At 37.9% G+C, this 23989-nt stretch overlaps 2 protein-coding genes across 2 annotated transcripts in view; one reads left to right on the top strand and one right to left on the bottom strand.

Moving 5' to 3' along the window:
• The first annotated feature begins 339 nt into the window (after positions 1-339).
• On the top strand, positions 340-6571 carry gpr35b (G-protein coupled receptor 35 b). The gene is made up of 2 exons (XM_017495053.3): positions 340-540; positions 4217-6571. Exons 1-2 carry the CDS (start codon positions 538-540, stop codon positions 5099-5101), a joined length of 888 nt encoding a protein of 295 aa, XP_017350542.1. The 5' UTR covers positions 340-537; the 3' UTR covers positions 5102-6571.
• A 9211-nt stretch (positions 6572-15782) lies between these two features.
• sema6ba (sema domain, transmembrane domain (TM), and cytoplasmic domain, (semaphorin) 6Ba) overlaps positions 15783-23989 on the bottom strand; it is a 165286-nt gene continuing 157079 nt past the window's right edge. The window contains exon 17 of the mRNA XM_047162430.2: positions 15783-19025. Coding sequence (XP_047018386.1) covers positions 18136-19025 — 890 coding nt within the window. The 3' untranslated portion in view covers positions 15783-18135. The remainder of the gene's footprint in view (positions 19026-23989) is intronic.

Here is a 23989-nt window from a genome sequence, read left to right as displayed (position 1 = left end):
ATTTATGCAATGGAGACATTAGCGTAGCATGGGGGGATTCTGGACTCATTACATTAACCACATGTCTTACTTTTGGCCCTGGAGGTCTAACGCTTCTGTTAATTACGTTTTATCATAACGAGGCCTGCTTATATTGTATAATTACAAATTCATAATATATAAACAGTCACCATATTCATATTTTCCTAGATTTTACTACCTTTTTGGTATACACTTCTTAGTATCACAGATCTGTAAGATTGTGAGGGTATGCACTTGTCAGTGACAAAGGGGAAGTGAGATGCAAAGCAGTGACACTTTCACACATAATACGTGACTAGACACTAGTAATTTAAAGTGAAAAACCACAAAGCCATATCTACACTGACGGAAACGTTACCACAAAGTAACGGAAAGTTTTTGTTTGTTTTAAATGGAAGGTTAGCTGTCTGTATTACCCATATTCATTTACACAATGTTTCCATTTTGATCCTGTGGGGTGTTTCAAAACTGTTCTGTAGTTCTAAGCTGTGAGAAAAGCAGAGTCAGCCGTGCACAATGGTAAGTCAAAATTTTGATCCAAATGTGTTATAGAAGGAAAGAAAAATTATTACAAGAATGTAATAGTGTGAAATGAAATAGCTTTAACAATGTTATCAGACAGTATCAAATTCATATTCATAACTAACAAATTCATAAATTCATAATTAACTCTGTCACACAGTTGTCTATTTTGCACTTATTTAAGATCAGACAGGTCTGATCTTCTACATGATATACTGCTGTCTAATAAGACTGAACAATTTATTTAATAATGTGTGACAATGCGTGAGAAGAGCGTGCGATGCTTCTGCCATACGCCATCAAATCATTAGTGACTGTGGTAAGAGTGCCAGTCTGAGGGAACGCGTTTATAATGAGTGTTTATTTCTAATTCATCCACCTGGAATGAGTGCAGCAGTTTAAGTCTAAAGTGTTTGAGCAGGCAATGAAACATAAAGGACAATATGCATGGTGTAATGCTGCACATCATCATGTCATCATATAGGTACACGTTTATTTTCACCACAGGAGTAAATGAAGTTGCAGCAGTTTCCAGTTTATTACGTGGGAACTGTAATGAGCTACATTGACTTCAGTGCACATCCCTTTTAACTTCAATCCTACAGTATGCTACTGTACAGTCCTATTCAATTGCTGAAGTACTAATCATCAAATAATGAACTATGCAAACATGGTAATGCAGATGAAGCACTAAACTGTGATTTAAATGTAGATTAAACATGATAAGGGCAAGAATTATTAGATTTACATACAGTGTTGTGAAAAACATTTTTCATATGTGTTTCTGTATATCTCATACGAAATAGTTTCAGATCTTCAAACAAAATACAACATAAAACAAAGGCAACCTGAGTAAACACAAAATACAGTTTTTATTTTTTTTAAATCTATTTTATTGAAGCAAAAAAAAGTTATCTAACACCTATCACCCATGTGAAAAAACTAATTGTTCCCTTAAACTTAAAATCTGACTGTGCCAACTTTAGCAGCAATAACTGCAACTAAATGCTTCCGATAACTGGAGATCAGTCTTTCATAGCGCTGTGGGGGAAGTGCTGTCTTTAGCCCTGTCTTTTTTGCAGAACTGCTTAAGTTTAGCCACACTGGTTTTCGAGTGCACAGCATCTGAATTAGTTCAGGACTTTGGCTAGGCCACACTAAACTTTAATTTAGCTTTTTTTTGATCCAGAGCATGAACCAAGAGGTGGACTTACTCCAATGATTTGGATCATTTTGTCTCTCTGCATAATCCATTTGTGCATTGAGTTTCAACTTACAGACTGAAAACCGTACATTCTCTTTTAAGATTTTCTGGTAGAGAGCAGAATTCATGTTTCCCTCAATTATTGCAAGTTGCCCAGGTCCTGAAGCAGCAAAGCATCCCCACACCATCACACTCCACCACTGTGCTTGACCGTAGGTATGATGGTATTTTTGTGGAATTCTGTGCTTGTTTCATGCCAGATATAACAGGACCCCTGTCTTCCAAACAGTTCCACTTTTGACTCATCAGTCCACAGAACATTCTCCCAAAAGGTTTGAGGATCATCAAGGTGTGTTTTGGCAAAATTCAGATGAGCCTTAATGTTCTTCTGGGATAGCAATGGTTTTTACCTCACCACTTTTCAATGGATGCCATTTTCGCCCAGTGCCTTTCTGATAGTGGAGTCATGAACAGTTTATTGATGCAACAGAGGCCTGTAGGTTTTTTGATGTTGTCCTTTTGTGACTTGCTGGATGAGTAGTTGCTGTGCTCTTGGAGGAATTTTGGAAGGTCGGCCACTTCTGGGAAGGTTCACTACTGTGCCAAGTTTTTCCATTTGGAGATAATTGCTCTCATTGTGGTCCTTTGGAGTCCCAGAACCTTTGAAATAGCTCGGAACCCTTCCCAGACTGATGTATTTCAATCACCTTCTTCCTCATTTTTTCTGGAATTTCTTTCAATTTTGGTATAGTGTGTTACTGAGTAAGACCTTTTAACCAAATTCATGCTGTTGAAAAAGTTCTATTTAAGTGTTGATTTGATTTGAAGTGGGTTTGAAGTAATCAGGCCTGGTTGTGTCTAGTCCAGCTGAACCCCATTATGAATGCACTTTCATAGATTTGGGGAATTAGTAACTATGGGGCAAATACATTTTCACACAGGCCCAGTTGGTATTGCATAATTTTTTTTGCTTCAGTAAATAACATCATCATGCAAAAACTGTATTTTGTGTTTACTCAGATTGCCTTTGTTTTATCTTAGATTTTGTTTTAATTTCTGAAACAATTTAATAAGAGAGATACACAAACAGAGGAAATCAAAGCAAATACTTTTTCACAGCACTGTAGACCCCAAATTAGCTGTGGCCTGAATACTGAGGAATAAAACATGATGTGCTCTGCTGTTATAGGAAAATAATTAACCATGAAGTGGCGTCACAGTACATCCCATATGTTTTATCCATCTTATACTACAATAATTTGGCAACAGTAACAATGAGTAAATTTAAATGTATTATTTAAAGACTTTTTAACTAATTAACATAAAAAACAATAACTCTGAAATGTTTTATTGTTGTGGAATGTCTGCAAAAAGTTAGTTCCTTAACTATAGCTTACATTATAATAGCTGTAAACATCTATAAACAGTTCCCTCACAAGCCTCTTTCTCTCTTCTACCAAGCAGAGTGATGCTAATAAATAACAGCTTCTTTGAGTTAATGTATTCAGTTTAGGTCAATTTGTGTTCTCCTCCAAGCATGTTCAGCTGCCCTATGACATTGCATGAGTTTTAAAAGATGTGGTGGCCCGCAGTATGTCATGTCCTGTGGCACTCAACAAATCTCTTGGCCCTGCAAGTATAGTCTCCATGGGCATGCTTCCCATTTAAAAAAAAAAAAAAATTAGTCCTTGAGGACCACAGTTTAAATCTAAAATCTAAAGGGTGAAAATAGAACCATCATGGTTCTATTGGGTGGAATGTAATGGACAATATAATACAATATAATGTAATTCCACCATGGGTGGAAAGTAATGGACAATATGTACTGTACTCTAGTTACAGTAGTTTTTTGAGTTTAATTAAATTATAATACGGGCGCACGGTGGCTTAGTGGTTAGCATGTTCACCTCACACCGCCAGGGTCGGGGTTCCCGCGGCTCTGTGTGTGCGGAGTTTGCATGTATTTGCATCTCCCCGTGCTGCGGGGGTTTCCTCCAGGTACTCTGGTTTCCTCTCATAGTCCAAAGACATGCATGGTAGGCTGATAGGTGTCCGGCTAAAGTGTCCGTAGTGTGTGAATGTGTGTGATTGTGTGCCCTGTGATGGACTGGCACCCTGTCCAGGGTGTACCCCACCTTGTGCCCGATGCTCCCTGGGATAGGCTCCAGGTTCCCCGTGACCCTGAAAAGGAGTAAGCAGTTGAAGATGGATGGATGGATAAATTATAATACATTTACTTTTACTTGATTGTTTAATGTATATTTTGTGTTCAACTTCACTACATTTTTTTTTTTTTAATCACTGTTACAGAATAAAATAAATAAATAAAGACAACATATGTGAATTTTGAATAATTCAATTCCAAGGCCCAATTAAAATAATGGTTTCCTGATGAAACATTATTGCTTATGATGCTTACTTGACTGCTTTCATTTGTTCTATTTCTCTCCTCTGGTTGCTTTGTCTTAGGCGATGGTGTTTAACTGCAGTTTGGTACCGAATGGGCCTGAAGCGGGACTTATTATTTTCCAGCGTGTGGCCTACACACCTGTGTTCATTTTAGGCATCATCCTTAATGCCTCAGCCTTGCGGTGCTTCATTGGTATCCCCCAGTGGACAGACACTCACATCTACATGCTTAACCTCCTGCTTGCAGACCTCATGCTGACCCTTTTCCTGCCCTTTCGCATATTCGAAACCTACTGCCCTATGAAGCCGATGCCTCTCTGTACATTCCTGATATGTGTCCATTACATCAACATGTATGCTAGCATCTTTATCATCACAGCCATAAGCATCCATCGTTATGTGGCCATCAGGTTCCCTATGCAGAACAAAACCTCACATGCATCAGAGGTCAGGAGAAGGAGGATAACGAGTGGGATATGTGCTTTAATCTGGGTCATAGTCATAACACTCAGCACAACATTCAGGAAAGATATGTATCCAGACCGGCTAGCGACATGCTATGAGCTCAAAGAACCTGATAAGATAAGCCTTAGCTTCTTATTGGTTCTGGAGATTCTTGGGTATCTTCTGCCGATAGTCACCATCATGACTTGTTCAGCTCATGTAGTCTGGACTGTGCTAAAGTCATTAAAGGACATCCATCAGCACACAGAGGAGGAAATTATCGACCAAAGGAAACGGGTCGTGGCTATAATCACAGCAAACATGATTGTTTTCATTGTGTGCTTTACCCCGATCCATGTTTATCATTTGCTGAGACACATTTCTGTGAAAAAAAGTCATATCATTCATGATGTCTCTGAGTGGTTAGCAACAACAAATTGCTGCCTGGATTCTGTGGGATATTACTTTTTGTTGAAAAAAGCTTACAGAGACAAGATGTAGCATGAGCTGGATAATAATAATAATAATAATAATAATAATAATAATAATAATAATAATAGGTGTAATAATAGGGTTTCTTCATATAAATCTATAATGGACTTTTTCACACTAACTGTTGTTACCCAGATGAGGATGGGTTCCCTTCTGAGTTGGGTTCCTCTCAAGGTTTCTTCCTCTTAAAACATCTTAGGGAGTTTTTCCTTGCCACCGTCGCCACTCAGTGGCTTGCTCAGTTGGGATAAATTCACACCTTTAATATCTGTATACCATGTTGATATTTCTGTAAAGCTGCTTTGAGACAATGTCTATTGTAAAAAGCGCTATACAAATAAAATTGAATTGAATTGAGTGTAATGTGTGTTGAACTTTTGGTATAAGTCAGGACTCTAGCAGGTGAATTTTGGGGTATATTTAGGGTATTTTACTAGTAATGCCCAAAAAGAGTGAATCACAGTAATCTAAGCATGAGATGATGAATGCGTGAACCAGGTTTTCAGTTTTCAGTTTCAATCTAAGTAAGGGTTAAGGGTGGATAAGGTTTCAGGAGATGATAAAAAATATTTTTTAAACAGATAACACAGAAGGAAATGACAATTCATGAGTAATTCATTAGGAAATTCATGAGTCTTTTATCTGACATTTAGTGGCACGTATACTGTGCTAATGGTACAAATGTGAGGTCTAACAGATGCAAATCTAGTACTCACATAGGGTACGTTTTATGTGCTGCTTCTAAATTATTCATTTGTGATTATGTGAGTAATATTTGATGACATTATGTCAATATTTGAGTGTCACCATGGTATACCTGAAACAGCACATGTGAACGCAAGTAAAGACTACATGAACAATTTTCTTCCCCTCTCTCGGCTGCTCCTGCTTTTTTTCAGGGACGTCACAGTGGATCACCCGTCCGCACGTTGATTGTAGTACAAGCTATATGCGGGATTCCCTTCCTGGCACAACCCTCCCCATTTTCCATGCTTGGGACTGCCATTGAGAGTGCACTGACACTGGTAGGTTCCCTGACCGGGAATCGAACCTCAGATATAAAAAAATATATATCTGAAAAATTAACGTGAAAATAAGTGAATAATATGTAAATAAAATCTTGTGTAAAATATAACCACATGTCTTACACATGAAAAGTGTACTATATATGAAACATGTCAATTTTACATCTGAATCTCATGATTTTTCACCTGTGGATTAGCAATGGGTGTGACTGGAACGCTCAATCATTAAGAGGGGTGTCCACATACCTTTGGCCCTATAGTCTTAGGGCCAAAGGTCTTAGTCTTATTTAATGTTAATAAACTTGAAGTTTTCTTTTCTGTTAACTTGAAATTCATTCAATTCTTTTTAAATGTTTGTAATCTAATAAAGACATAACATGTAATTTATATAATACATTAAATAAGCACTTATCAAGGGAGGAATAGTATAATACTTAATAGAATCATTGGATCATTTGTATAATAAATGAAAAAGTAGGTAATAAATAAATAAAAAATAATAATATTTAATGACGGTCTGCCCTCTTGTGGTCATTTGATTGATTACAACTTTGCAGGTCATTGTGATGGTTAGACAGTTGGATCAAGGTTGACAAAAAGACAACAATGTGTTATTTGGTTCAAACTCTTTTGAAAACATTTAATTTACTTAACTGTGCTACTGCTTCCACTGCACAATTAGCTTATTATTATAAGGAACAATTACACTAATTTTACGGTCTTCTAATGTACTTAATGTTGTTGTGGACATCAAAAATGCATACTTGCACAAAAGACAAATTTTTAAACACTCTACATACCTCACAGGTAATTCACTACAGCACTTGCACTTAATGCACACTTAACAAACACAGCAAATCCACACTGTTTATTTATGTTGAAATGTACTCTATACACTCACTGACTCACTTTAATTGGCGCACCTGCACAAATGCTTTACAGTTTAGGAAATAAGTATTCAACAGGTCACCATTTCTTTCAGTAAATATATTTCCAATGAGGTTATTCAAATGAAATAAATAAAGTCCATAAATAAAGTTATGTGTAATAAAGTGGAATGACACAGGAAAAAAGTATTGAACACACTAAGAAAAAGCAGTTCTCCAAGGCAAGGAAAGGCAAGGAACCAGCTGACATCCATAAGTAGTTAGAAAGTAATTATACCCCCTTTCTGTGCAAATTAATATCAGCTGGGTTAGTAAATTGATGGTCTATAAAAAGGCTTTTCATTACCAAGGTGTCACACAAGAAACATCTCATGATGGGTAAAAGCAAAGAGCTCTCCCAAGACCTTCGGAACCTTATTGTTGCAAAACATATTGATGGAATCGGATACAGACATATATCAAAACTTCTGAATCCTCCAGTAAGCACCATTGGGGCCATTATCCGTACGTGGAAGCAACATCTCTCCATCATCAACCGGCCATGCACAGGAGCTCCTCGGAAGATTTCTAACCAGGGAGTCAGAAGAAGAGTCAGAAGAGTAGCCCAAGAGCCGAGGACCACTCAGAAAGAGCTTCAGAAACACTTGGAGGCAGCGGGTGCCATCGTCACAGAGAAGACAATAGGCAATACACTCCACTGCTCACGCTCACCCCGCAAGACTCCATTACTAAAGAAAAGGCATGTCAAAGATCGTTTAAAGTTTGCTACAACTAATTTGGACAAGCCTATGAAATACTGGGAGAGTGTAGTCTGGTCAGATGAGAGCAAAATTGGACTTTTTGGCTGTCATATTACACACCATGTTTGGAGAAGAAATGGCACTGCACATCACCCAAAGAACACTACACCAACAGTGAAGTTTGGAGGTGAAGCATCATGGTGTGGGGCTGTTTTTCATCGCATGGTACTGGCAGACTTCATATAATTGAAAGAAGAATGAATGGAGCCCTTTTCTGGGAGATTCTTGAGAAGAATCTGCTGCCATCCACCAGGATGATGAAGATGAGACGTGGGTGGACCTTCCACCATGACAACGAGCCAAAGCATACAGCAAAGGAAACTCTCAGTTGGTTTCAGAGAAAATAAATCAAGGTGTTAGAATGGCTCAGTCAATCACCTGACTTGAATCCAATTGAACAAGATTTAAAGACAATATGTTTAGAAGAATGGGCCAAAATCTCACCTGAATACTAGGGCCCATTAATTTCTTCATACAGGAAGCGTCTTGAAGCTGTCGTTACAAACAAAGGCATCTCCACTAAGTATTAAATACATTTCACTCAGCGTGTTCAATACTTTTTTTCTGTGTCATTCCACTTTAATGTTGTGAATTCTTTATATTTCCGGATTTTTTGAGTTAATACTGATGTCTGGTGAATAGCCTCATTGAAAATATATTTGCTGAAAAAAATGTTGACGCGTTCAATACTTATTTCCCCCACTGGTTTTGTTTATGCAATTATCCAATTAGCCAATCAAAAGTGGCAGCAGAACAATAGATAAAATCATGCAGATACAGGTCAAGAGCTCCAGTTAATATTCACATCGAATATCAGAATGAGGAAAATGTGATCTCAGTGACAGTGAATGTAGTGTGGTTGTTGGTGACAGACAGACAGGTTTGAGTATATCAGAGATTGTTGATCTGCTGGGGTTATCAACAGAACAGTCTCTAAAGCTGTGGTCACCAACACTCTTCCTTCCAGCTTTCATTTCTTATATAAATGAAATATTTTTATTCATATATGAAATGGTTTTTATATATTTGAAATATATATATATATATATATATATATATATATATATATATATATATATATATATATATATATATATATACACACACACACACACACACATACATACATACATATATATATATATATATATATATATATATATATATATATATATATATATATATATAGAGAGAGAGAGAGAGAGAGAGAGAGAGAGATTCCTTTAGCTAAACTATTTTCACTATGAATATTACTGAAAATGTGTTAACGAAGGCCAAATGTCTTACTGAGAATTAAAGACCCTCATAAACAAGATAAGAAAGGAATATAGAAATCAGGATGTGATAACTTTAAGGGACATACAAGGACAGATCAAAAGTCAAATTTAAATAAGCATATTTATAAGTAAAATAGACATCTTTGACATCTGGTAACTTTAGACATGCTTGGCAGGGGATTAAGATTATGACAAATGTCCCCCGTAAGGGAAGAGGTAAATTGCCTCTGGTGGTGCAAGATAATTAGGATCTGAAGATGGCCAATCATCTTAACTCATAATTCTGCGATCATGAATGTGGATGTGGGGATGCTGTTTCAGCGATGTCATTATAACCTACAACTCATTTTTCCGCTGGTCCTTATATGAATGAACTAGAGGTCAGTTAGATTTTTAGAAAATGTAATTCTCATAAAAGTTCAGACCCTGATAAGATATGTGGTAATGTTTTAAAGCATTGTGCTGCCCAGTTAGTGCCAGTTTACTGATATTTTTAGGGCATCTTACAATACTGGTATTGTTCCTGTTATATGGAAAACATCTAGAATAGTTCCAGTAGCAAAAGTTATTAGACCTTCAGGATTAAATGATTTTCAACCCATAGCATTGCCATCACTAGTGATGAAGCGTTTTGAGCGCTTAGTGAAAAAGTACATTGTATACCAAACACAGCAACTTATAGATCCTCTGCAATTTGCATATCAAGCTTCTAGGGGGTAGAGGATGCAATCTTGACTGTATTGCATCTGTTGCATTCTCACTTAGAGAAACCAAAGACTCATTCTAAAGTTTTATTTCTACATTTCTCATCTGCCTTTAATAGTATTTTCCCTAGTACATTAGCAGTTTTACAGGCAAAATAATTTTTACTTGAAATCAGGCTGATTACATGGGTGATTTTCTCAGTTCCAGAACCCAGGAGGTTAAGATAGGTGAGTCTACTTATGATAAAATAATTACATCAGTAGGATCACCTCAGAGATGTGTTTTATCACAGTTATTATTTATTTTATATACTAATTCTTGCTTAAGTACTTTTATGAATAAATATATCATTAAGTATGCAGATGATACTGCTTTAGTTAGCCTTGATGGGAAGGAAGAGCATGGGCTTGTCCTTGAGGTTTTTTTTAACTGGTGTGAGAAATCAAATTTTCTCCTAAACATCTCCAAAACAAAAGAAATGTCTATTGATTTCAGAGAGCACAAAATATCACATCCTACATTAATTAATGGGGAGTCAATTCAATCAGTTACAAATTATAAATACCTTGGTATAGTGCTTGACCACAAGATTAAATGGGACATGTGGACATGTAAGAAGACACAACAGAGAATGTATTTCCTAAAGAAATTACTCTCGTTTAATGTCCAGAACAGCTTTTGATGTTTTATGGTGCTTTTATTGAAAGTGTTATGACATTATTATTTGTATTATTATATGACATTATTATAATGTTACCGAGTAAGGAAAATGGTAATCAGTAAGGAAAATGGTAACAATGAAAATGGTAACAATGGCAAGTAAATTGTTAGGGATTATGTATAGAAGGTATGGAGTGATAAATAAGGCAAATAATATTGTGAGTGACAAGAAGCATCCTTTGGCCACTACTTTTGAATTGTTGCCATCTGGCCAACGGTATTGTGTTCCCCAGTGTATGAAAAACAGATCCAAATTAACCCCCCCCCAAGCAATTATTATTTTTTAAAATTCTTTTTTTAAATAGTTGTTAACTGATGACCAGCTGGTCTGGTCATTCATTCATTCCATTCATTATTCCTCATTATTATATTGTATTATATTGTGTATGTTGTTTATATACAGTATGCCCATCGTGATTTCTGACGTTTGTGTGATTATGCTGCAAACCCATTTTTCCTACTGGAACAAATAATGTAACTAACTAATGCACTTAATAATGAGTTCTAATTTGGAAAATATGATGCTTTAATAGAACATTTGCATAATGGAAAAAGAATATAGCTTAAAATGTGACTGATTTTTCTACCAATGGTTAATAGGAAATGAAAGAATGGGCTAATGATAGAGTTACGCTTCCGAATGAATAGAGTGTGTTGAATGGAATAATGTAAAGTTATCACTGTGACTCAAAGTTCTGATTCTGATGTCCTTTTCTCTTTCTTCAAACAAAGGCTTAATCTGCAAAAAAAAAAAATATATATATTTTGAAATTCCATCAGAATCATCATTTTGGTTGAGGTTGAATATTCAATGCTAAATAATATTGAATCAATGTTGATAATTCATAGCTTTTCCGTATTGAAAAGACAAACAGTGAATCAATATTGATTTTTGGTCAGCTTCATTTCCCTATTGTTATCCAGTTTAGTTAGTATGTTCGCCTCACACGTCACATCTCACACCTCCAAGGTTGGGGATTCGATTCCCACGGCGGTCCTGTGTGTGTGGAGTTTGCATGTTCTCCCCATGCTGCGGGGGTTTCCTTCGGGTTCTCCTGTTTCCTCCCCAAGTCAAAAGACATGCATGGTAGACTGATTGGCATGTCCAAAGTGTCCGTAGTGTATGAATGGGTGTGTGAATGTGTATGTGATTGTGCTCTGCGATGGATTGGCACCCCGATGCTCCCTGGGATAAGTTCTAGGTTCCCCGTGACCCTGTAGGATAAGTGGTATAGAAAATGGATGGATGGATGGACGTTATCCAGTTTATCATAATTTGAACATAAATTGTTTTTTTGAGTCGATGTTAAATAAGTGATTTAATTTAAGCTGAACGAATATTGATTTTATGTACATCTTGATCTGTTTTTCATCGTTGAAATAACATTATTTGAGGGTGCAAACCTGATGAAAAATCTATGTTAAATTTCAACATTCATTCAATGATAGTTTGGTTGATGCATTAACATTGATTCATTGTTGATTCAGTGTTGTTCTGTTATCTGGGAAGTCAATCGCTGTTTGTGTTAATTACGTGTTGTGTGAGTAACACAGATCTAAATAGCTCATGTGTGATGATCTTTCAAAACAGCACCTCTTTCTATTCTTTAACAATCACAGCAATGCTGCTATGGTGACGCAGCTCTCCATAGCAACAGAGATGCCCACAGTTGTCCTGTAGTGGCCTCTGTTCACCACTCAGTGTCATCCTGATTCACACGGATTCAGTCTTTACAGGTTCTACTATGCTAAAGTGTTTAAAAAATGGACTTAAATTAAATAAAGATTTAAAATCATTAACCACAGGACACACAAAAACGAACAATCCATTGTGTTTATTAGAATGATAAAATATCCATGTCGATTTACAGATCAAAATAAGTCTGTGCACGGCAACATTTTGAGTAGTGTATGTGTATATGTACGTGTGTATAATTGAGAGAAGTGTATACACAGGTGAATTTTTTAATACAAAAAAAAAAAGACATTTGCCTTGTACACTTGCATACATGTATCTTCTGTACACATGGATGAGAAAACAATATCAAGTGTTGCTTCAAATGTCACTATTTCATCTATGTACAATTCTTTGAGTCACTGTTCGGGCCATTTTCGTCCCTTCAGTCTGAAATGTCACTCAATTTTGGAAAAAACAAACAAACAAAAGGAACGAAATGAGGAAAAAAAGTTTGTTTTCTTCTTCTCCTCTCAGGAAAATTTAGTTCAAGGTTCCTCAGTTCAACTCAATACTGGATGATTCAGACAATGCTTAGGAAAAAAATTCCTTCTGACACATGATTGAGTAAACTAGCCGTCATTTCAGGTCCCAAAAATAAAACGCTCTTGTGCTTTTATATATATATATATATATATATATATATATATATATATATATATATATATATATATATATATATATATAGTAGTGTTATTGATTTATGATCAGGGTTCATTGCTGTGCCTTCCCGGAGTGAAGTACAGTGCCTCGAGCTGAGGTAACAATATGGCAGTTGTGGTAAAGCACTTCCATCTTCAATGTAGCAGGCATGCTACACAAACGGAAGTCAACACACTGGTTACATGAGAAAAGAAATACTCTCCCAAGCTGCTAAGAATTTGAAAGAAAAGTTGAAACAAAACACTACGTTAATGACAAAGTCGATGCCTTTTGATACAAACAGCATCCTGTCAAATAAAAAGTTACATTTTGGCACTTGAAGAATGCTTGCGATGCAGAATTGATCCAAAGAATCTAAGATAATGCTTAGACCTCATGACAGAACAGACCAGAACATTTTCCTTTATATACAATTTTGGAAAAGTTTGCATTTGCCTTGCAATAGCAAAGTACTATATGCTTGGTATATCTCTGTATTAAATTTACATTTTGAAATAGGGCAACTACATACTTTAATTAATCAATCCCTCAAGGGTTTTGTGATTTTGCCATCACAGAAATTAATGGAAAATCAAGGTAACACCAGAATATTCTGAGGAGAATTTTTCAGAATTACTGCAGATTTTCCGCAGATTTGGGCCAAGACGTCATCACAATACGCATTCAGTCAAAACCCTCTTCGATTCACTTGCGCCGAACACGAGTACAGCTAAAAGGTCTCATTTACCAACAAATATCACTGTGAAACAATTTTGTGCAACTCAAGTGGTTTTCCGCATAAAAGCACAAAAAACTCTGAAAAAAGCCGCAGCAAAATCAAGCATTTTTGGCCGCAACAATCACAAAAAATAAAACCCTCCACAAAATCCTGTATGGACTGATTAATGTCTTCAAGTAACTGCTAAAAAACTGACTTATTAAAGGAGCAGTATGTAATTCTTGTGGGCCAAAAAAAATTCAACAGATGTCTGAAAAGAAAAACCTAGACAGCTCAATTGCATGGCAGTATTGTGAATCACAGTTATTCTGTGGTGTGTTTGATATTATATAATTATATTAGGTCTAGAAACACTTTAAAAATGTATATACTGCACCTTTAAGAAGATCAATTTGACACTTCAGTAATTTAGAAATACTAATTTATCTGATATTCCCCATGTGTTTTGTTTAAAAACAAAAGTTTTCCTAGCAACTTGGCTTTCAAAGAAAAAAGTGCCACTTCCATTCCATCATGGGGTCGGAGCTAACTGTATTTCTGGGTCAGAAAATAATAAACAGAAAACTGTAATGAAAAACCTAGCCAGATCAATTGCATGGCAGTTTTTTGGAATCACAATTTTTTTTCTAGAATGTCTTTGACATTATTTGATTATTTCAGGTCTAGAAACAGTTTTAAAATTTAAATACTGTACCTTTTAAGAGTATCATTTTGAGACTTCAGCAATTTATAAATACTGATTGATCTGGTTTTTTCCCGTGGTTTTTTTTTTCATAAAAAAGAGTCCAGTTTAAAAATCGATTATATGTTTAAAGGTAACATTTTTCCTCATGCGATTTCACTATCCATACCAGGTCACCACAATGCCAGCGGAATAGTTATTTGAGATTTACGTATCGTTGGAATACTGAACAGCTGTAACAGTGTTGCTCTACGTGACTATTTCATGAAAGCATGTGAAGCGACTGTGCAAATGCAAAGTGCATAATGAATGGAAGTGCAGGTTCATGAACTGCTGACCTTTGAGTGAAGGGTCATGGACCTGCATTTCATGTCTTCTAGATTCTATTTCCTGTATTTTAAGCTCAGCTTCTTTTAACGTTTATTATTGTGGCTTGGGGCAATCAGAGACACATGAAACTTGTTCAAATTGAATTTATAATGTGCTCCCTTAATCAGCCTTGGTCATGCTGCACGTGAAAGTATTTGTGTGTGTGTGTGTGTGTGTGTGTGAGCATACATTATACTTTCACAGATTGCACATTCACAGGTATACCATATGACAGTTTGTATTTGTGTATATTCCTCTGTGTGTGCGTGCATGTGTGTGGTCGCGCTCTCTTTAACCCTATCCATATGACTCCAATATTGCACATCTTTAAAGCATTAACCTTTAAAGAGTGGAACTAACCATGAATGCGCCAGAATGAATCTTCCCACAAAGAAGCAGGACACTGAAATGCAGGTATTCTCTGCATGTGTTTGTGTGTGTGTGTTTTCCTTGACGCATGTTTGAATTCTGAACGTTTCATTGAACACATGTGGATTATATATGCATTATGCAGATCACCCATATGTTCAGAAATCTCTCAGTGTTCTCTGTGAGTGTATTCCAGGAATTAAAGAAAAGAAGAAAAAAAAACTTAATTTTTCAACAATTTCCATAACCTGCATATGTTTGTGGCATATGTGCCGTTACCACAGAGAATAATTCTATAATAATTTCCTGGGGGAAAAAAACACACTAAAAAAACAGTTTACTCCAAACAGACTTATAATAAGAGTGTAATGGCAGTTGTTGAACTCTGTCAAGCGCTGTTTAAAATACGCACATACAGTAGGTATATTATGCAAATTCAAAACAACAACTGATGCTCTAAAACAGACATGAAAGAGTATCACACCAAAGCCAGGCTTATGTAGTTTTAGCCAACCGTCCAACGCTGGAGCTATACAGTAAAAACTAATTCTGGTTATTTACACTTTCCTAAAGGTTCTGTGGCATTCGTTCACCATCAGACTGAAACTGAGGCACTTCTGTGTTTAATATGAGCTACATTGATTTTACTGGTTACACAAAAGAAATCCCATTTATTCACTGCTTCAATAATTTCCATTATAAGTGAGTTTTGAGTTGTTGTTTTTTTTTTTAAAAAGAAAACTTCTCTGTGGTACTTGCACATATGCAATATGTACAGTTGAGGCCATAATTTCACATACGCCTTGGAGAATCTGCAAAATGTTAATAACCGATCATCCTGTTAAAAAGTGTACACCCCCGTGGCTCTTAATGTATCATGTTGCCTTCTTGAGTATGAGTTTATGTTTGCACCTTTTGTAATAGTTGTGTACGAGTCCTTCAGTTGTCCTCAGTGTGAAAAGATGGAGATCAACATCATATAGTTGCTGTTGGAAAGAGGTCAAATATGCAGAATATGATGGAAAAGTAAAGAATGTGTAGGACCTGGAGGATTTTTCTGAAGAACAGTAGGCAGTTTAACTGCTCAGGACAAACAAGGGACTCCAAGAACAACGATCACAAAAGATAAAAACAATCGTTGATCATCCAGGTAACAGTTACACAATATTAAGAATCAAGCGTGTGTAAACCTTCGAAGTGGTTCATTTGTGTAAATTCAGTTATTATTGTGTCTTGTGGACTATAGGTAAACATCTGTTATGTGAAATAGCTTATTCAGGGCAGGACTAAATGAAAACCAAAATTAAATTTTGATGATCCCTCTTATTATTAATATTTTTTTTCATTCTAAACATTTTGCAGATTCTGCAAGGTGTATGTAAACCTATGACCTCAACTGCATATATCAGGTTGAACATTGATGGATTATCCTGTAAATGTATCTTTAACTCTATAGTCTTGTCTAACACACAATGCCCCTTTTCTGCTCCCATGCTGATGAAACATACGTACGTATGCGACTAACTCTTCAAAATCTGATTCGTCGATTTTGTCGTTTTCTTTAAGCAGGTGTATTCTTATGATGAACGGAAATACAGAGCCTATTAATGAGACAAACACAGAACAAAGCAACCAACAAAATGGGTTATAATACAGTACAGGCTGAAGAGTTTCTGGATCACTCAATATTTAATGACATCTCGCGCCGGTTAATCCAATCAACGGTCTTCATTTGGCACAATTTTTCTCAGCTCTGTTGTTTATTTGTCCCTCTCTTCCCCTGAGGAGATGAAGACTGTTTAATTTCGTGTCTCTCCTTCTCTCAGCTGCGTAGCTAAACTCTGCACAGCGAATATGTCTATGTAGTCTATGTAGTGACCATATGAACATTCATTTGAAGGTCAACACTGCTATTTCTTTAGGACGGTTTCGTTTCTGTCCACAGTCCATTTCAGCGCAGGTAATTCACTGTACAACTGTACACAGAAACGTAAAACATTTGGGAGTTCAAACACCTCATTGACTTTCAGAGGGTTTCTTTCCTCTGCTTGGGAAGAATTGCTTTAAATTCTGCACTTCTTCCATTTTTATCAGTCTCTGTGTGTTGTCTCGCCGTCTTCCTTCCTTGCTCTCTCGTTCACTCTCTGTCCCTCTGTAGCCTAGCCTCATAGAAAAATCAGAGTTAGCGGATGAACCGCACTCGTCCTCTCTCCTGTATTTTCCGCTCTGAAAACAAGAACGCTTGCATGTGCAGTCAAGGAGATGCATTGCTCCCATCTTATTCTATATGCCCTGCCAGCGTGAATACTGCTGATGTGTGGCACTGCGTCATTGGGTCAGGAGTGGTGATGCTACTTAAGTGAGTTCAACACTGTAAAACAATAAGCAATGTATAAAACCAAAGAAAATGGGATAGGCTGAGGTACACGCCATGGCTAGACTGCAGTGGGAATCGATGCCTCCGCGCTGTCTCTGCCGACCCTCGCTGAAAATGTTTTATTACAACCAGCAGCTCAGAAATCCCTAGTGAACGAGAACACGCCAGCACATTCTCTAAATGATGAGCGAGAGAGAAAGAAAGAGAGATAGAGAGAGAACTGTGTGTGTTTGGGAATAGATATGGACGTCATTAGTGCTGCTGCAGTCACAAATGCTGCAGTTTGTTGCTGTACCCTTGCTTCTGATGAAGGACCTGCGGTGTGTTAAGACATACTGTTGCAAGACTGCGAGGGTGGACTGAGGAAGCTGTATGAATGAGTGTTTGTATGTATGAGTGTGTGCGTGGGGTGGGGGTGGTGGGAGGATAGGGGGTGGTGTTGGCTTGAACTCCTCTGCAGGAACTTCAGCTATGAGCCAGAGAGGAGGCCATTTCCATTTCCAGTGATTGATCATAGCATGACAGAGGGATCCAGACAAGATCGGAAAGGAGCTTTGAAAGAGAGGGGAGAGAGAGACAGCAAGAAAATTGGAGAAAAACAGAAAGATGTTGGCCAGAACCTGCTGGCACTGCAGTAGCTCTGAAGCTCTACTCTCCGCACGTTTTCTCCTTCACTGCTTCCTTCTTTTTTGCAGATCTTTTCTTTTCCGTGTTCTTCACTGACCTGAAGGAGCACGCTCGTTGCCTCCCTTGCCCAGAAGATGGCTGAAATCCGCAAGGTCCATGAGGCCACGAGAGCCGTGCAGAACAGTGCGGGCGAGGCTTGCTGGATGCCCTGTGCCTGCGGTGTAGCGGTGTCCTGGGGTTGGAACGGCATGGAAGACGTAGTTCTCATGGGTCCAGCGCAGAGCCTCACCAGTGTACTCCATCTGCGTGCTGGGTGCCGACACCACCCGCCTCCTGTCAGGCGAGTCCTGAGGCGTCATTGGGTAGTTGTAGTCGCCCGCTGATTTCCGCAGCAGTGTGCCTGGGCGTGTTCCATGCTCACGGTACTTTGAGAGAGAAACATATCGCTGGCGCTCGATGACATCTTCATGCCGCCTGTCGCCAAGGAGCTTAGAACTGAGGAAGATGGCAGAGGGTGGTGGGGGAGGACACTGGGTGCCTACCGAGTTCAGGAAGGTCTGGCTCTGGTCCCAGCCGGAGCCTGAGTCAGAGAGGCGGAGCGAGGGCGCTGGGCGTTTCTGCTGCAGTGGAGTCTGTTCAGGTGTAGGAAGCAGTCCCGGGTCCAGATCACCAGCTTTCGTCCAACCGTTGGGCATCACAAAGAGCGTTTCACCCTGAGGGCGAGGCCGATCTGTCACACTCAGCACTGAGCCACTGGTGCTTGGGCCCAGCATGCTGCGCTCCTTTTCGCTCTTCCGCTGGCTGCCCGAGGAGGAAGATTCACTCCGAGAGCAATGACGGTGCTTCTGGCTCATAATCCAGCACACGGCCAAGCCAGAGAGTGCCGCCCCAGTGGAGAACGCTGAAACAGCTGCCACCACCAGCAGGTTCAGGGTCACCAGGCTCTCTGGCTCGTCTGTAAAACTCTCATGCAGCAGACCTGCAGAGGGGGAAGGAGACAGACAGGAGAAACAACTGTATTAACCTTTACGCTTAATTAATGTCAGAATGACCCATCTTAATTTTTTTTTTGAAAACTAAGAACAGCATAAAAATGACTTTCCAAAATGGAGGCTCAAAAACATATTTTAGCCCCTACCATGTTTCCTCCATTTGCATTAAAAAGCATACAGGAGTTTTTTGTGTGACTGTTTTCATGAACATTAGCCATGTTTAAATGCAGCCTGATAATCCGGTAATAAATAAACTGATTAATAACATAATTATAGATCTAAATTGGAATAGACTAATAGACAGGAATAGACGGAAAAAAGGTGGATAATCTGTTTAATAATCCATTAAATAGAAGAAAAATTGCCATGCAAATGGTCTTGTGGGAGAACAAAGTTACACATTGTAAAAAAAAAATATTTATATATATTTTTTTACTCATGGTTGGATAGGAAGTGGAATCAGTATCCAACTAATAATGCAAGACACAATAATGTCAGACACAAATTCTTTTTCAGTGATACCAAGACTGGCATTTGCAAAGAGTTAACATGCGAAGCTATGGTTCACTACTTGTGGCAGGATTTTGATCTTCTTTTGTCATAGTAATGTGAACACTAAATGCAGCTCACATGTGCATATGTTTCAGTTACATTTGGATTGTATGTACACATTTAGATTATATGTAACTTGATAATGCGGAGATTTTCTGCTGTAAATATAAACAGAAATTCTTCATTCAGAATTCATTAGGACTGTCAATAAGATTTTTGCATGTAACAGTAACAGACAAAGTTTAAACTGCTTATAAAGTATGTATATACATTATATAGGTACTTTTTAGGAACACCTGTACCCCTGCTTATTTATGCAGTTATCCAATCAGTCAATCATGTGGCAGCAGTGCAATGCATACAATCATGCAGATAAAAGTCAAGAGCTTCAGTTAATATTCACATCAAACATCAGAATGGGGAAAAAATGTGTCTGTGGCATGGTTGTTGATGCCAGACGGGTTGGTTTGAGCATTTCAGAAACTGCGGCTCTCCTGAGATTTTCACCAGTCTCTAGAGTTTACACAGAATGGTGTAAAAAAAACAAATAACACCCATGTGAGTGGGACTTTTGCAGGTGGAAACATCTTGTTGAGATGTCAGTGGAGAGTGGCCATACTGGAGTAAGCTGATAAGAAGGAAACAGTAACTCGAATAATCACTGTTTACAACCGTGGTGACCAGAAAAGCATCTCAAAATACACATCAAGCCTAACCATGAGGTGGATGGAATACAACAACGGAAAACCACATCAGGTTCCACTTATGTCACTCGAGAACAGGAATCTGAGGCTACAATAGGCACAGGAATATATATATATATATATATATATATATATATAAGTTTTGTACTATAAATTCAAGAGACACGGTCTGGGTCAGCAGTAAATTCAAATCAAATATAAAGAGAACATGAAGGTTACATTCAAACTCCTCAATTTGTTACAACAGTGTAATCATCCATTTCCCAAGAACTCTGGTATGGTCTGTATGCAACATGTTACATAACAATAACACTGTTCCCTAGGAGCTACAATGTGAAAAAATACATTTGTCAGTATCTCTAAGTATTACCTGCTAAAAGAGTTTAGAGAGAGGTAAGTATGGTTTTCACAGCTTTTATGAAAATGTCAGCATTAGTGGCGCTTCAGAAAAACACTGACTTCCTTAACCTTTAGAAGATTACCAATTAAAAAGCAATCAACCGTGAGAAATATTGACTTAGCGATCACACTGCTTTATTTAGACAGCTGGCAATGCAAACTCCATCTATCAAGTGACTTGAAATTTCTGTTCAAGTGATCAGTTATATAGAGTCAAGAACTATGCAGGAGCATGTCAGTGCACTCATGAGGAGAACGCATTACCAGAGACATGTCCCATTTCACAGTGTGGATTAGAGCCTTGAAAAACAAGTCCTGGATCTTAAATTGTTAATCAGTCTGCAACAAAACACCCGGAAATCTTGCTATTTTTGTGTGGTAAAGAAAATTGCCCTTATTTGTTATCATTTCTATGAATTGTTCTCAGATCATTCTGAAAACGAATAGAAAAGATCAACACTTCAGTGTATGTTCACAATACTGAAATGTAATAATGAAGCATTAAAATTATGCTTATAGGTTTCAGGTTCCTTTTCATTTCCTCTGTCCTTACCCCTCCCTTACTCTCGCTCTCTCTCTCTCTTTCTCTCTCTCTGGCATTTCCTGTAATCTCTACTCTCTGCCGTCCTGTGGGATGTCCTTGATTTTCGCCACCATTTTCTCAATCTCTTATCTATTCTTCTCCCCTTGCTCAGTCCTGCTTCTCCTATACTTTGAGTGTGTGCGTGTGTGTGCGTAAGCATGTCTGTGTGTGTGTGTGTGTGTGTGTGTGTGTGGGCTCTCTGGTCTGACAGCCTTAGAAATGAGAAGCTATACAGCATGGCTGAGTTTCTATTCTGAATCCCATTATCACACACTCTGCCTGCCGATGGCTTTTGACTTCTGCCCTGCCGCAGTGTGCACCTGTTATCGATTCAGAGAACACATAATACCAATAAAACTTCAAGAAATTATATTTTGAGGATTATATGAAATGTAGAGACTGTGTGAGAGAAAACTGTGACAGAGGTTAGTGCAGTGATAGTACACACAGACACCCGCACACAGTGCAATCTACAAAATGGATGGTATGGGGGAAAGATATGTATATGAAGAATAGCAGGGCATGTATAATGCTACAAAGAAATGTTCCCGCTGTTGAATGAACTCTAAATTAACTCCAGTCGGCCACAAATAAACACTTTCATTTGAGAGTAGAGAGCTATCCGAGTATGATTCTGGGTTTATATTATCTCTTCACACTCCTGCTTCTTTGTTGCTGTCTCTCACCACTCTCAAGTACCTTCAACCATCATCACCTTCCTCTTCACCTTAGTCAGAGGCCTCTCTTCACAATATAGCACTTTGGGAGCAGCTCAAGCACACTAAGAGTCAACAGAGCATTACATAAAACTCACTCAGTCGCTCTTATTGTCATTCTGTCCGGCTGCACACCTCTCTCTCAAAAAGTTTTTTTTTTTTACTTCACTTTTAACACCGCTCTTGGTACTGCGTCACTTGGTTATCGAAGGATAAAAGGACACGAGTTTTCAAGAACCTCAAAGAGGTTTTTTTTCCCTTTGACAAAACGAACAAAAGAGGAAAAGAAACAGGTTTGAAATTGGAAAAGACACCACCGCTTATGATCAGTTATAGAAGCTGAAACCATTGTCTTGCTGCATCTGTTCTTAAAGTCTAAAACCCCCTTTTTCGACATTAGGCAACATCGAGCACCACACTCGAGAGAACTACATCTCGCTCCTCAGCCCATGTTGGAGGTCATGGACACGGCGACTCTTTGAAGTGAGGCTGCTCTTTGATGTGCAGAGGCCACAAGGACAGCTATGCGTGCTGAGACTCCACTGTATCTTATATATTATGACGCTTTAATGGCAGAGCAGACTCCACATCATCCCCATAAATCAGGTTATACAGACAGAGAGGTGACCATGCTTAGGCCGCAGCATTTCCATGGCTGTCGGAGCCTCCAGGACAGAAGCAAGGCTGATGTGGGTTTGCTCTAGGTCATGGACAGAAGTTCATGCCTCTAGCTTTGCTTAAGTTTGGACTCAAATGAAAAATGTGTTATTATTCCCATTGCTAGAAGGGGTGTCAAATAAATCTTTCATTTTCATGTAAGATATTGTTTTGTTGCTTGTCCTTTTCCTTGACAGTGTCAAGATTTATTATGATTTATTAAGTACAAGGTGCTTCACAGTCTTAATGGATATGCTCCTACCATTATTCAGACACAATCGCTTTGGGCTTTAACAGCACTAGGCCCTCTCAAAGTAATAACATATGCTGTCCAATTATATTTTCAACATTTAAAATGAAAATGACTTCTGGAGAAAACCATATTACAATCTAAAAATAATGGCTTTTCAACCCTGACTTCTTTCAGTTTATGAACGTTGGACTATTAGACCTAATATTATTTTATATTTTATATTGGTCCATTATTTCTCTTCCTGTCTGTGCCGAGGTACAGCTGTCTGATAAAATTAAGAGGCTTATACGAATGCAAGGCAAAAAAATGAAATGAAGTGCATTTTCTAAATGCTACAGTGAGCTGGCAATCCACATCTTGTGTTAAACATTTAGTGTCCTTAAGCTGTACTTTATTGCTTTGCTTATTCTAATAGGCTTTTCAATCCCAGACCTGGTGCATCTTCACATTGCACAGCTCAATTCTTTCCTAATCAAACTCCCTCTATTTTTTAAATTTACAATGAGTGAAAAATTAAATAAAGTGAATAACATTACTAAAATAAAACTTGATATATAAGGAATAAAGCACAACTGGGGCATGCTTTTCTTTCACAATTTTTCTATCAACAATGACTAAGTTTACATAGACAGAATTAATCTAATTATTGACCTTATTCTGAATAAGAGAATATTCTGGTTAAGGTGTTTACATGAGTTGATTTTAGAATATTCTTTTCATGGTACCGTTTTACATGTTATACAACATAGATCGATTAACTGCACACGTCATTATGTCCCCATGCCACGCCGTCCGACGTTCGCTCCAGAATTACACGTATCAACATACAGTTGGTCTCCGTTGTGGTACCGTGTACAATTTTCGGTGTTTTTATTTTTAATTTCACAAAAGCTTCACGTGCAGTTAATTAATTGTCATGCTATACGTGCAAATAGACGACTGCTTGAAGCCATGAGCTGTGTCCCAAACCACGTACTTACCCACTATATAGTAGCCGAAGTGCATGTACACTATACTATGTAGTAGGTAAGCGTGCGGTTTCGGACGTAGCCATGCTCTCTTGTTTGCCGTCAAACGTTTGAGTGCT

The sequence above is a fragment of the Ictalurus punctatus genome, chromosome 20 (assembly GCF_001660625.3).
Source record: "Ictalurus punctatus breed USDA103 chromosome 20, Coco_2.0, whole genome shotgun sequence".
In the NCBI taxonomy this organism is placed as follows: Eukaryota; Metazoa; Chordata; class Actinopteri; order Siluriformes; family Ictaluridae; genus Ictalurus; species Ictalurus punctatus.
This window is presented reverse-complemented; position numbering and strand designations above follow the sequence as displayed.